The following is a 14412-nucleotide window of genomic DNA, read 5'->3' on the forward strand; positions in this document are numbered from 1 at the left end:
AGTACAGCTCATATATCTGTAATAATGGCACACCAAATATAAGCAGGAAAAATGGAAATTGATTGCAGAAATTGTTAGCTGGAGACAAACAAATCATCATTAGTAGTCGCCCAACAGAGCATGGAGCATTTTTAAGATGGGAAAGAAAATGCACTTCCTTACATGCTCTATTCCTCGCAGTAAGAGTGACTTCATGTTATGGCCAAAACAAAATGTGCATGGTGTCAATAAGTGGCTTGCAGTGTAATATGTACACAACTAAAACTGTGTAAACATACACACTTCCTCTCTTTGACAGATTACGGATGTAAGCCTTCCTGCAGCTCTGAGATGTGTGCATCGCAATGACTCACTGTCTCAGCTGGAAGCCTTTTTGTTCTTTTTTTTGAACCATTATGTCTTCTAAATATGTCCCTACAGTAAGATTATATTTATAAAATGAATTCAGACTGGTGCTACATACAGAGTGTAAAGCTGTGGTTGATGTGTGCGGATGCAGTTGCATGTCTGCCTCTGGGACAGCATCTGTCGTAAATAAGCCATATCCTAAATGTTTGCTTTTCAGGAAGCAGAGAATGCGGGATTATTTCCAGCTTGAATGCCGTACATGCTTCTCTTCAGAGAGGTTGTTGAACAGCATTTTCTGACCTTTCCTGGCATGAGGAAGATCATGCAATGCTTTGCACGAGAGCTCAACCTTAGACCTTAAATAGAAATGTCAGTTTTTTTTCACTGGGAGCTGTATTGGTTTGCCCAGAGGCTAGTTGTTTACATTTAACTCATTGTATGTCTGTCACTCTGTGTGTGTGTCCATGCGTGCTTGTGTTCCCAGCCTTGTGGCTCTTGTTGCAGCCTCATAGACTCAGATTCAGTCCAAATGATGGATATCAAAGAACATTAACATTGATTTCTGTCTGCTCTGAATAAGCCCCTATTTCATCATGCTGTGGTGCAACTGAAAAACGTCAGGCCCAATATCATAAATTCTTTTGCTATCCCACCTACCTATTTTTTCTCTTACTGCGACTTATGTTTTTTTATTTTACTTTATGTTTTTTAAATGAAAACTTAATATTAGATGCTCAATTTCTCAAAGCTCTTCTTTAGACATTGGTTGTTTTTACTTATGTTTTCTTTCTAGAGAACATAACTGTAATGTGTAGGTTCAGGCTCTGGGGAGGCCAATCCATGACCGATGCCTGTTTTTCTGTCCACGTATGATTTTACTGCATTGGCAGTGTGTGTAGGATTTTTGTCTCAAACACACAACCAGGTGCCTAAAGATACAACTTATAATTTGGTTTATGTGTAGACATAACAATGGTTTATCCCTTGAGGTAGGTGTTGGGTCTGTCTAGCACAGGCCCACCGCTGGAACGAGACAATTTAAAAACACAGCAGTAGGCATTGTTATCTGTGCTTAAAATATTCAGGCTAATGTTACATGGTTTAGCAAAAAAACAAATAAGAAAAGAAATCGTGGTTAAGTGGTGAGTTAAAAGGACTGGAATGAAAATGAGTGAAAAAGCAGACAATGTCCAAAGAAAAACTTTGAAATACCGTCATAAAGTCTGGAGAACTTTTTCTTAAGACCACTTTAAAAAATTGCACGCAAAAGATATTTAGCCAACCACCCTTAAGACTGAAGGGGTTATAAGCAGGAGTAGAGACAAACAGTGGCCTCCCTTGACAGCGACACCATAAGTACCATTTAACTGCCATTAGTAATGCCAAAAATGAGAAAACTTTAACCACATCAAGCACTTTTCACCACTGGACCTTTCAGCAGCACTATCCTCATCTTTAGCAGGACTCTGAGTAACATTCAAACAGTTCAAATGACAGAAACACAGTAGAGGATGCAAAATAAACCCAACAACCATGCAACCAGTAGAGAAGCAAATAAGCTAGCATCTTCATTCACCACTGACCAGGGCAGTGAGCATCAAGAAAAACCCCGAGGACTTCAGTCAATCTCTGAAGACTTGTACAAAATGGAAAAAATCCTATTTATAGCCCGAGTCGTGCTCAGAAATGTCAGGACACAAATGTTTTTCCCTGACATTGCTGGAAACGGAGCAGCCGAGATAAATGGAATTTATCAAAGAATAAAAAGGAGGAGAAATAGAAAACCAGTGTGTCTGAGAACAAAAGGTTCCTTTAATATTCATCAGAAAAAAAAGAATTTGACTTTGTTACTTCTCTAAAAATGTGACTCAATGATTTATCAGCAAAGGTTGAGCACATGTGCACAAACAGGGATTTGGTAGATGGTAGAAAACCAGACTGTTTTTGCATAGAAAATGCATTTTAGACGATTCCAGACATCCACCCACCTGTTCTTAACCTTTGATCCAGTTCAGGGTCACAATGGGGCTCGAGCCTGCCCCACCCTGGACAGGTCCATCACAGGACCAACACAAAGAGAACCATGACCATTTCAACTTGCAAATGGCCAGAAACCAAGTCCAAGTTCTGTTGCAACTTGCCAGAAAATTAGAAAAAATTGAATGTTTATTGAATCTTCTGACCACAAAAAAGACATATAAATTGGCATAGGCTATATGAGTTTTAATTGGTATCATACTTCCTACATTTAAGGGGTTAAAAGGAAACAGAGAAATCTCAATAATATGAGGGAACTTGATCATAAAGGAATTCCTTATTTTGCTGGATGCAGAAAAATTATTTTAAAACAAAAGCGTGTGTAGTGTTGTGGAAGTTTTCCATTTAAATAAAGCCTGCAGACGAGTGGTGAGCAGTAGCTAACATTCTTTAATCAAAACACAAAGAACAGACAACCAAGTTGGTGGAGAGCCTGCATGACCATGGGGCAAACGGTCAGCAGAGTCTCTCTGAGCCTAGCATGGCTCCCAGTAAATACCTTCTCCAGGAACAAAAGGCAGTAAACAGCTGTTTCACACCTTAAGGTTCACACTCTCTTGCTACCTCCCAGAGTCCTCGAAGAGACAAAAGACTCTTCCTGTGGAGTGGTCTGCTTCCCCCAACTTCCTTACTAGACCCCCACCATTTGTCTTACAGTATGAGTGTAAGACATGTTAAAATCCAGTGGCACCAAGGCATTATACAATAACATAATGTGATTAATACATAAGTAAAAGAAATTCCTATACAGTAGTAAAAGTTGGTATTTTAAGACCTCCACTTCAAACAGCACTATGTGACAATGTAATAATTACACAGGAGGAAAACCAGATGCAGGAGGCACGCACAGAGGCAGGGTAAAATCCAAATCCACTCTTTAATCATAGGCAGGCAGTGAAGGCAAACAGAGGAAGGCAAAAGGACAAGGTCGAAAAATAGGCAAGACGTCCATCACAAGTCAAGAACACACAAGGAATAAATAAACAGGAAAATGAAGACATACTAGGAAAACACAAGAGTATGAATTGAAGGCATAAAAGCTACTTTAAACAAAGACATTCAGACAGCTGGAGGGTTCTAGGCACGAGGTATATAAACTGAGAAGGACGATTAGCTCACTCAAGACCGATAAAGCAGACACAGAAGGGAAAAAAGGCAGGAACAGAGATTTCAAAATAAAGCAGGAAGTGACTAACCAGAACCAAACATTATGAAAGGCAGACGCTGACCTCACCATAAATATTTTATCATGTAAACTCTTCTTCCTTTCCTTTATTTATTTTTGATACAGTCCATCTTTGATCAAAAATGCATTCCTTGAATCACGGCCAACAAACAAATGGGCCCATTAATCCATTAAGTGTTTAATGTGTTCATTACTGAGAATGGTCACAGGTCTTCGATTGCAGATTCTGGATGTACGAGGAGTATTCATGTCCTCTTGAGTGAAAAGTTACTGGACCGCTGTTTGCCAACTCTTAGCCAATTAAGCACTCGTCAGATTCTTTCTCATGTATTTCCTGGGGATGCATTGATTGGTACTTTTTCAAGAGCACCAGCTTGACACTGGCTACATAATCATTTTGTCAGCATATCAAATTCTGCCTAATGTGGATGCTGGCCTTTATTCAATTTCACTAAAGCAAGCATTTTGCTTCCCAGCGTGGGTGCGTGCCACCTTAAACTCTGTTCCAAAAACAAAGCTCACATAATACCTGAATGTTAAGTCAAGGTCAAATGCTATATAGATACTATAGTCATTCTATAGTCATTCATTATCTCTCTTAAAGGTCTCACAGAAAGAGGCACTCAAACAGGCACACGGTTAACTCTAGCATTCTAGTATTCTCTAGTTTTCTTGAAAAGGGCCAGTAAGATGGGGAAAAACTTGTTTTTGCCACTTTTTTTCATTTTTATTATACTTTTGTGTTTTATATATTATATTATGTTTATTTTCTTGTGCTGTGACAGTCTTTCACTATCCAAGCATCAGGAGACACTGCTTTTTCATTTATTTGACAGTAGATGTGTAACTGCCCGCTGTCTTTTCCTCCACCCCTTTTCCTCCTCTCTCCCCTCACTCTCTCTCTCTCTCTCTCTCTCTCTCTCCAGAAGTGTGACTGCCTGCTCAGCCTGGAAGCCTATTCAGCAGACCAGAAGCGCCGTGTGTGTCAGTGCCTGAAGGACAACATTGACAAGCAGCTCCAACTACACAGGAGGGAGCCTCCCGTTCCGCATTTTGAACAGGTATGACACATGGACACACATATCTAGGAGCATTTCCAATTTCATTTGAGGCCAGAGATGAATCAGTAAACACATGAACACATGGGAATGCTTATATTTGTGCAAACCCCCACCACAGATGCCCCGTGAATTGCACACACTTTGTGCACAGTAACGTCACGCATGTAAAAGCCTCGTCTGTAGTTCTTATTGCCATAATTCTGATTTTCCACTCACAGAAACTCTTACATTTCTCTGGGGAAGTTCAATGCTGCCTTTGTCTGACTTAAATTTCAAAGTTTAAAAGTTCCTTGACTGTCCGCAAGGAAATTTAGGCCACATCCTCCTAGCAAAAGCCAATGTTTGTTCCTGTAGTTTCTGTATAAACCAGTATGATTATTATAAACCGTAACCAGCAGGTTTAACTGAATGCTGTTAGCATCAGGTGCTTTTTTCATTGAGGTAAAGAGTTTGAGAAGAAACTCTGCCTTCTGTGTGAGGCTGTGCTTTGTTTTCTCACTGACATACTTTATTCAAAATCAATGCCATGGCATAATCAAAGATAATGACCTTGGGAATGAGATTTTTTACCTGGATAAATAAAGGACTAATAATAATAATACACTGCAAAGGCTTGTGCATAAATAATTTGAGCTTTTGTTTCTACCTGCATTAACCTTTTAGATTTGTTTCAGTTTTTTCCACGAAATTTTGTAAGAAACAGTTGCTACATACTACTTAGTTACTTTAGGCAGATAGTAAAACAGGAAACTTGTAGGCTGGAATAAAAGAAGGAAAACTGTATGATGCTAAAATCCACCCAGCTGCGGTGAGCTACTGATTCTGCTTGTCAAGGCCTCTCTTTTACGTTTCAGTTAACCATTCTTGTTATTAAAATGTTCAAAAATTGATTAGAGGTGCTTGTTTGTCTTCACTGGTCTATTTCAAAAATGAATTAAATGCACCTTAGTCAACTATCCTTGTCTTAATGTAGCACAATGCGTCACGCTTAAGGATGCACTGGAACTGATCTTTAAGAGCTCATGGGGCTTCTGCTGCCCTGATTAACAGGGTGGCTGCTGGGGATGCTGTGACTGAGATTACCATGGCCCAGTTTGGTCATTTCAAGCTTCTACCCAGGGAAATCTACTCAAACAGTTTTCTTAATTGCTATTTGGGGTTTTTTTGTGTGAAAAAAGAGGTCTAGTCTGACATAAATATGGCATCATACGAAGCACTTTTTATTATTAAGAAAGATGAATGTACATCTGTCTGTAATGTGCATTCGTTTGTTTAGATTTTCTCGGACTGATTATTTGATGTAGCGTTTCTGTGAGCACCACTCACATTTCCTTCCTCTTTAATTTCCAACACTTTTTTTTCTCCTTTCCTCCTTCATTTTTGATAAACAAAAGAGACAGCTCATTCACTTCATCAGTTTAAAAGGAGTGCTACCCAGTTCATTTGAGTTTAGCTGAAAGGTGATTAAAAGGGATAAATAGCCTTGTGTGTGGATGGCACACCTGTTGCACATTAAGGGTTCATTTCATCAGTGCATGAAAGAGAGCAAGAAAGACTGACAAGCCGGCAATCTTTCATCTTTCATTCTCTTCTGTCTGCATGCATGTGTATTCATTGCACGTGTACATATGTACATATGTGTTTCCCCTTTTTCAGAAGTTTCAGTCAGACTATCCTCTGTTTTTTTTGTTTTGTTTTTTACTATTTTCCCATGAGTGTTATCAACTTCAGCACATATAAAAGCTGTTTTTAACTTAAGATATCTTTCTAATAATATTTGCACTGCTACAGTGTTTTTCTTGCAGGACAATGTTCTGATCTATTGAATCTTTCCACATCAACACTACGTGGAAAGTTGGATTCCTTGCTTGTGTCCTCCCAGGGTCAGTGCCAATTAGGCGCTCCCTGCTGAGTAAATGAACACATTTACACACACGACAGTGTTCAATGTGCTCAATGGCAAAACAACTTTGCGAGCATGCTAAGTCACGTAAGTCGATGCTGTTTATGCAAACTCTATTGACAAAACAGTGTCTTAGCGCAGATGTGACCCAGAAACCTGCCAGGTTTATCACTTTTTCAATTGTGAAGTCTTTAAGTTCCCCCGTGCCCGAAAGAGGCTCAGTTGTACTCATTGTTTTCCTCAGATTTGGCCTTTCATCCAAACTAAGTCAGTACACAGCTGAAACATGAGCTGCGTGAACTCATTTTCCAGGAAAGATGCATCTGAAAATGTTGCACATATTACAGAGTAAACATCTGAGAAACATAAGGTGGCGTAAGGCAGCTCGGACACGGTGGCGATGCAACTGAAGTACAGACAGAGCAACTTTTAGTGACCTCTAACACTCTATGGTCACTCATTTTAAACCTGCAGTGTTTTCAGACCAGGAGGCAGAGGAAGATTTCTTTGAAGAAAAACATATTTACAAAACATGCTAAAATGCTCGAGGCAGTTCTTGCCAAAACAAAGTTTTTAAAATTCATCACAAATCCTGGAAAAACCTGATAGTGCAGTTTCGTACATGCGCTGCCCAGTGCGATCACTCCTGTTATTCCTGTTCCGTGCGCACTTATTAGAACATTTTATTGTAATCCCTTATTAAATGGAAACACAGTCCCGAAGGCAAGGGAATACATGCTTAATCATAACATTGTACATCTAGCCAAATTAGTTCACTTTTGATTGCATTTCTCTAGAGTCCCTTAGAGGCAAATAGTTTGTATTCAGTCACCTCCAAATGTATTTAATAATATGCAAATTAGCTTTGTCAAATATGGCATATATGAGGAAAAGTAGTATCAGCAGTGTTGCATGGAAGCTTTTAAAAGATATATATCCAGGTCACTTTACTGTGTATCTTGGGAAGTTTTCTTGGGTTGCTTCACGTTACCACAAGTTTCAAATGTCAATCAGACCTAACGTGCAGAAAATTATTCAGAAAATTACAAATTTCTCCGAATAATTGAACATTTTAACACACTTTCACTTTCAAATCATCAGAAAATTATATTTTAGATTCAATTTCCGACACACTGGGGTATCCTTTTAGTGTCATTTTGGATGTAAAGGAAACCAAAAACCTATAAAAGTCCATGTTAGAAGGGAAGTGGGGTGGTGGACAGCACAAAGACACAACCTCCAACCAGGAGAAACAAGTTCTATTCTTGTCCTCTTTTGTTTTACATTTTCGTTTTACTTTTCTTTTCACAGTGTAAAAATATGCTCAAAGGAAAACTTCACACAGCTTCAACAAGCTTTCCTTGATTACACACCCTCTCATGTTTCAGGATGTGGGAGTAAGATAATATTTCTTTTGGTGGCACTTCAGTAACTTCATTTCTGCTTTATTGTTACTGTTGAATCAACACCAGAACCTATTTTCAAAAGCGAATAGACTATGTATTTGATCCGCAGTGTGTATTGCTGCCAGTGAGCAGGAAGAGCAGTAAAGGTGCTTTAGAAAATGATCCATTGATTCAACCGTTTTCTTTGTGTCAGAAAGTGTATTTCTCCTCTCATGCACAAAGCCGAGTAAATCTGCACTTAGCTGAAGCACGCACCTTCCTCTAGAGTTGTGTTCAAATGTGCAGCGAGAGCAGAATCCTCTCCAGAGGGAGAACACGCGTTCTTCAGAAGCCACTATCTACTCGTGTTAGGTTTTTCATTCATGTTTAACCGTAAAATGGGATTATTTCGTCACAGTGTTGATGTCAGCAGCTGCCCTAGTTCCTTCAGTCCCTTAACACTTTTCAATGCTTCCCCTTGGAAAAATTTGGACACAAGCCTCTTTTCTATTGAGGAGTCTCTAATCTCCGAGTCCTAATGAGAGTGGGGCACGATGATGACTTTCATGTCTGTTTTGTGCAGAGCTCCATTTGCTGTCAGCATATTGAACAGACGGCTCAGAGCAAACATTTATCATTAACTTGCAAATATGATGCATGCTCACTCTGTCAGCCCTCTGCTGTCGAATCTGTCGCGAAATTGCAGATCAAGAAAATGTCAAGGAAAGTGGGCCACGAGTTAGATTGAGGTTAGAGAGGAGGTTAAAATAATCATAGAGCGGGATGACATGATATCATACAGCAGATGTTGTCAAAAGGTGGAACAACAGAGGATGATCCCAGGCAGAAACCTGCACAAAGGTTGGTGAAATTTAATAACCTGACATACCAGAATGCGCCAGTTAGAGGCCAAACATGGTTGGTTCATAATTTAAATGCTCAAAGGAATAATCTTTTTGCATTAGATTCGTTTTAGGTTTTCGTTTCAGTTCATTTAAATTCTAAATTCATTCAGAAATAAGCCTTTTCTGATTCTGACAAATCAAACAAGTGCTTCTCATGACTTAAACGTAAACTCTGGTGCACTTTTTATTTCAAAAGTAGTTTCAAAGAACTCCTATAAGGTATTCTTGGAGGTCTGGGCCCCTTAGATACTAATGTGTTTTGATAGCCTGCTGACACACAAGAGCTTTGCTCTCCTAATTTGTTTACAGTCTGAAATCCCTTCATATCTATTCCACATTACATCATGTTACAATGTGACATCAAGTCATTTTAAGGGACTCAGTGAATGGCAAGCTCATTGAAAGCAATGCACTTTGCTTTGCTTTAGGTCTTCAAAATAAAAGCACTTAAAAACGCCACAGTTACAACTTAAATTGGCGAGCTTTTTAGGTTTTAAATGTGCAGTCTTGAATAACTAATATAAGTAATCATGATCCCTAAGCAGTATACACTAATGATTTACTGTATAGGTTAAAAAGGTAGGTTTTCTTTTTTCCTCATGCACACAAAAAACATTAAACTCAGCCAGAGCCATTAAAAGTGTGTTATCTCCTTCACTGGAGAGCTTCCGGTACATTCTTCATTCTTCGAGAAAAAAATACATTTGCACAGCTGCATAAACAGACACACACACACACACACACACACACACACACACACACACACACACACTTGATGGGAATTTAAATAGGGCTGCCCATTTTGAAAATGACAACCGAGCTCACACACAGTTTGCATTTGATGAGCAATACTGGCGCTCCTTCTCTGAGTCAGAAACTATCTGCAGTAAAAGTTGCACAAATTTTCTACATCAGCACCGTGAACAGTGGAAAAAAAAGATGGTTTCTGCTAATGAACAAAATGTGTGTGTGTGTGTTGAAGTTTGGAGGCAGCTTGTTCTGTTCTCATCCTGTCTCATTTCACATTTATGAGAATCTGTTTTAGCGCTGAAGGGGTTATAATGCAGCATTCATGATGGGAGAAGCGGTGACGTAGGGCGACGAGGACCCGCTCTAATTCTTTCTCTGTTGCTCACTTTCTCTCAACTTGTCAGGCTGTTCATGATGAATTATAAAAATGTGGCGATCCTTTCCTGTTCATTGTTTTCCTAATCTGCCATGTCTCTCCAGCTCAGGCGCACTGTCATGCATGCTATCAAAGAAACATGAAGTTCAGGGACAGATAAGAGCTGTCGGTGAATCTACAGCTATTAAGTAGCATATTTCACACACTGCATTTTAAGCAGGAACACAAAGTAAAAATAGGCTGATGGCTCCAGTTTGGTTTAGGATTCAGTGGCTTAGCAAAATATTTGCTTTGTTTTTAGCACTTTAGTCATTCAAAATTTTCTGACACAGCACACACTGGTAAATATCTCGTTCTATTTACTCCAACCTCACAATCCAGGATAGCAGCTGTCCACAGAAACGTTATTAAAACTGTAAAACTTGTGATCTATACTACCCTTGTTGTGTATTTGAGACTCACAAAATAAGCCATGGGCAAAGCATTGACCAGGCTTTGTCTGTGAATGTTACGCAGGGTGTTTTTGAGTGCCTTACTGAGTAGCAAAACAAATTCTTTTTTCCTTGCTTTTCTGAAAAATACTATGGAATTAGGTCAACTCCAGCATGTCGCCACGCCTAGCTCCAACATCCAGATTCAGAGAGAAATGGAATGCAGCATGAGTGCACTAAACATATATTTAGTTTATTAGTCTGGTTAAGTATTAAACTATTAAACATCCGGTACATTTATTCACAGTTAGGAGTCATGCATATGTAGCCTTTTCGGAAGGAGATCAGTAGTCCTCATCTTAACGCTTATTGCTCCAGTGAGCTAATGGAGCAGATTTGTCCTAGACCTGAGTGAAGTTTGTTTTTGTCGTACAACAACGGCTTATCACCGTGCACAAAACATTGTCTCAGTTGAACTCTCACAAGGAGTGAAGCTTGTCAGGGAGACAATTATGTTAGCAGACATGAGTGACACTAGTCCAAGTGGAGAAGTAGGTCTCCAAGCTGACATAGAGTGAGTTTTAGTAGATAGTCATCTTCAGGAGGCCGGGAGTGACATCAGAGAGGGCGAGGGGAAAGTTAACAAGTTGCTGAAGGAGTGTGTAGTTTTTTTGACAGTTTATTTTCACAGCCGTGAGGGGTGGCCGCGCATGTGTCATTTCAGTGAGCCATTCTAAACACTTTAAATACTAATATTTACACGTCGGATAAAAGGCACTTTTTTTGCGGACCTCTGCGCGCTTCTTCCAAGATCACTGCCGAATTTACAATTTCAGATAGAAAATTTAAAGTATCCAAACAGAAAGTGAATTATGGTAAACATCTGCACCAGCACATGTTAATATGATTGACATTTCTCCTGCTCTTATTCTCTGTCTGCAACAGATGCATACTTTCCCCCTCGCTGTCTCTAATTAGACATGGATGAATTCCATTTGTCTTCTTGTTGCTGCTTGCTCTCCATCGCACACATGCACACACTCACTCACACGAGGCACATTGCATGCTATTTCTGGGATGTGGTGTCATGACATCCAGATTTACAGCTCCAAATGGTGCAGATGTGAGGAACGTCATAGTGGATCATAATTTTTAATTAGATTTCATCATCCAAAAAGATTTTTCCATAATAAATTAATGGCATTGCTGCTGCTCAGTAGTCATCTTTTAAGAGGCTTAGAATGCACTATGCTTTGCTGCTCCAGCTATAAGTGGTTCGCGCTATTTCCTTTAGATTTTACCACATAATTTCCTCAGGGATTGATAAAGTATTCTGATTCTGATTTGGACTAAATACTGTAAAAAAATTATTTATAGAGATTTTATTGTCTTATAATCACCAGGACGACTATCCACTTTGTGTGCAAGCAATGCCGCAATCTTAAACTTTCCTTCGTTTTGCAGAGTTCTTCATCAAAGCTGGACTGTGAGAAATTAAGACATAGGTGAGATGTCAGTAATGTGCTACTGTATTCATATTAGGAAAATAAGAATACATTCAGTGGTTGACAAAAGTTCAACTTTAACTCAACCCTGTTTTTCGGGCTTGTTTTGTTGTGTGTTCCCTCTTCAAATATAATCTTCTTAATGCCATTATGCACCGGACGCATAAAATTTGTATGAATATGTCACGCACTAAAAATATTTTTCCGGCCCAGCTATTCTTAATGTAGCCATTTGCTTAATTTGTGGCATTTTTTTTTTCAGCTACCATGTGAATAAACAGTTTGGACCAATCCATCCTGTAACAAGTACAAATGTGCGCCGATACTGAATATAAAATGATATGGAAATAGTAAATGAATTGTATTTTATCTCACACTGTCTGAAATTATGCATACAGCTCTTCAGATGTGGTCCTAATTCTGCCAACAACTGATCGTGATACAGCTTCGACTCCGGGATTAAGCATGAAATTCTTCCTTCTTGCGAGAAATGGATGAACTCAGATTCTCAAATTCTTCCTTTTGTTGTTTAGAAACATCAGGACCAGCTCATTGTCATCTGATGTCTACTTTTATCAGTTCTTTTTACAGTGTTTACATTTTTTTGAGCTAGTTTTTTCACAATAATGCAACATATTTGGCACGTGTAGAAACATAACACAACAAGTTCACATCTGAACACCTCTGAATATCGTCTACTTTTTCTACGATGTGTAAAGGCCTTTTCTCTGGTATCACAGGTCAATCCTGTTCACTTCACTTCCTTTCCATGTGTCACTGTGTTTGTTTTCCCTGCACTTGACCTCGCTAACTGTCTTTCTGTCAGTCGCTCACACACACGCAGACACACACAAACGGCTGAGTGATGTTAATGATTATGGTCTGTGGTGTTAGATTAATTCCCTTGGCTTTCTTTAAAAATTAATGATTTCCTTCTGACGGAGTGATGTTTGGCTTTATTTTAGCTCACCTTTAACTATTCATAACTGTGTTATGTAATGGTAATGCATCAGCACAGAAGGAAGTATAGATAAGAGCCTCGCAGACTCAGACCTAAGAAGGTAATGCAGAGCATGAAATCCATCCACTCTGGGTTTTAATTACGCACATTCTTTACTCTGAAAAATGACGTGTGCTCCACCGAGCATGTAATGGAGCTGCGATAATATTCTAATGTGCAAATTACAAGGATGGTTTTGACACAAGGACATTTTTGATTAATACGACAATTAAGAGACTGAGAACTTTATGCTTTTAGCCACAGCCTAAAAAGAGTCTTTGAAGCAGGTTTACAAAAACAAAACAAAACAAAAAAAAAAATGACTGAAATCTAATTTCCATTAAGTTTATATCCTGCTTTTTAAACGTTACGTCTGGATACATTTTCTCAGGAATCATTTTGGCTAGAAACTGTGAGAGGCAGCTGTGCGTCTGTGCAGTGTAATTGACAAGTGTTTAAAATAGCTATTTGTGAAGCCTATTATGTATTAGCACATGATATGATTAGATAAGGCCTGATGAATAGCTTACATGCCACTCTTCAGGTCTGATGCAGACGCATGGTCATTGTAACGGACCAGGTTGGTGTGTGCGTCCCATTACTTGTGAAAGTCATGGCCCTTAACATCCTGCTCTTTTGATAGGTTTTGATTCGGGGCTTTGATTTGCGGCAGATCAACTTCTAAAAATAGCACGTAGTGGAAAAGAGAGAGAGGGTGAGGAATGAGGGACTCTTGCTGCTTCGATCTCCAGAGTTTCGCCGCATTTGATCTTTTCCTAACCAGCGCTCCCTCCGTGATTTTTAACACATCACATTTTTACATTTCCTGCTGTCACTCTCACACCTCTGTCTCTCCCCGATTCCATCTGTCTTTCTTTTGCATCGTCCCCCTCCCCCACCCCCTCTCTTCTCTCAACCCCTCCCACCCCCTCTTCCCTCTCTTCCCTGTCTTTCGCACACACGTTGGCGCGCACGTTATCACCGAGCTGGGGTAGAAGCTGGGACCGCTGCAGAAAGAGCAGAGACAAGAAACACAACTAGGAGAAAAAGGCACTATCACAATATCTGAATAACAGACAGGAGAAAAAAAGACATATGGTCACTGTGGATTAGCAGCCTGCATCTAGTATTTGCACTGCACATGTGCTGTGTGTATGTGTGGATGAACTGTGCTCTTCTTCGGAGTACTCTAGGACACACAACAACAATATTAACACTCATTGAAACAAGCAAGCACACTGCGTGTCCCGATGCCGGTGTCTAAGGTACTGTATGTCATGTTTATGTAATACTGCTGCAGAGGTCACACTCTTTTTGCTCTCTATATTGTGTCTGCATGCTTGTTAAATATGGTCCTAATGCCTGAGTGTGTGTGATTTGACTGCGGGAGTGTGTTTAGTTTTGTAAATACCATGTTAGGTGAAAGCAGGGACTTTGATAAACATTTTATTTAGACAGTGGTTGTTTCTTGTGAAATCCCCCTTTTGTTTCTCTCTCTCTCTCTCTCTCTCTCTCTCTCTCTCTC

General features: G+C 39.5%; 1 protein-coding gene across 7 annotated transcripts in view; it reads left to right on the forward strand.

The window, feature by feature from the left end:
- rgs3a (regulator of G protein signaling 3a) overlaps positions 1–14412 on the forward strand; it is a 120918-nt gene that overhangs the window by 57323 nt on the left and 49183 nt on the right. For 6 of the 7 annotated variants that reach the window (XM_042221711.1, XM_042221710.1, XM_042221709.1 and 3 more), the window contains one exon: positions 4498–4632. In XM_042221711.1, the coding sequence (XP_042077645.1) occupies positions 4498–4632 (135 nt within the window). Of the gene's footprint in view, positions 1–4497; positions 4633–13837; positions 14153–14412 lie in introns of those variants that run through there. The other variant, XM_042221715.1, reaches the window with a different exon arrangement.

The sequence above is a fragment of the Haplochromis burtoni genome, unplaced genomic scaffold (assembly GCF_018398535.1).
Source record: "Haplochromis burtoni strain Fernald_Lab_line unplaced genomic scaffold, NCSU_Asbu1 Contig_72, whole genome shotgun sequence".
Classification (NCBI taxonomy): domain Eukaryota; kingdom Metazoa; phylum Chordata; class Actinopteri; order Cichliformes; family Cichlidae; genus Haplochromis; species Haplochromis burtoni.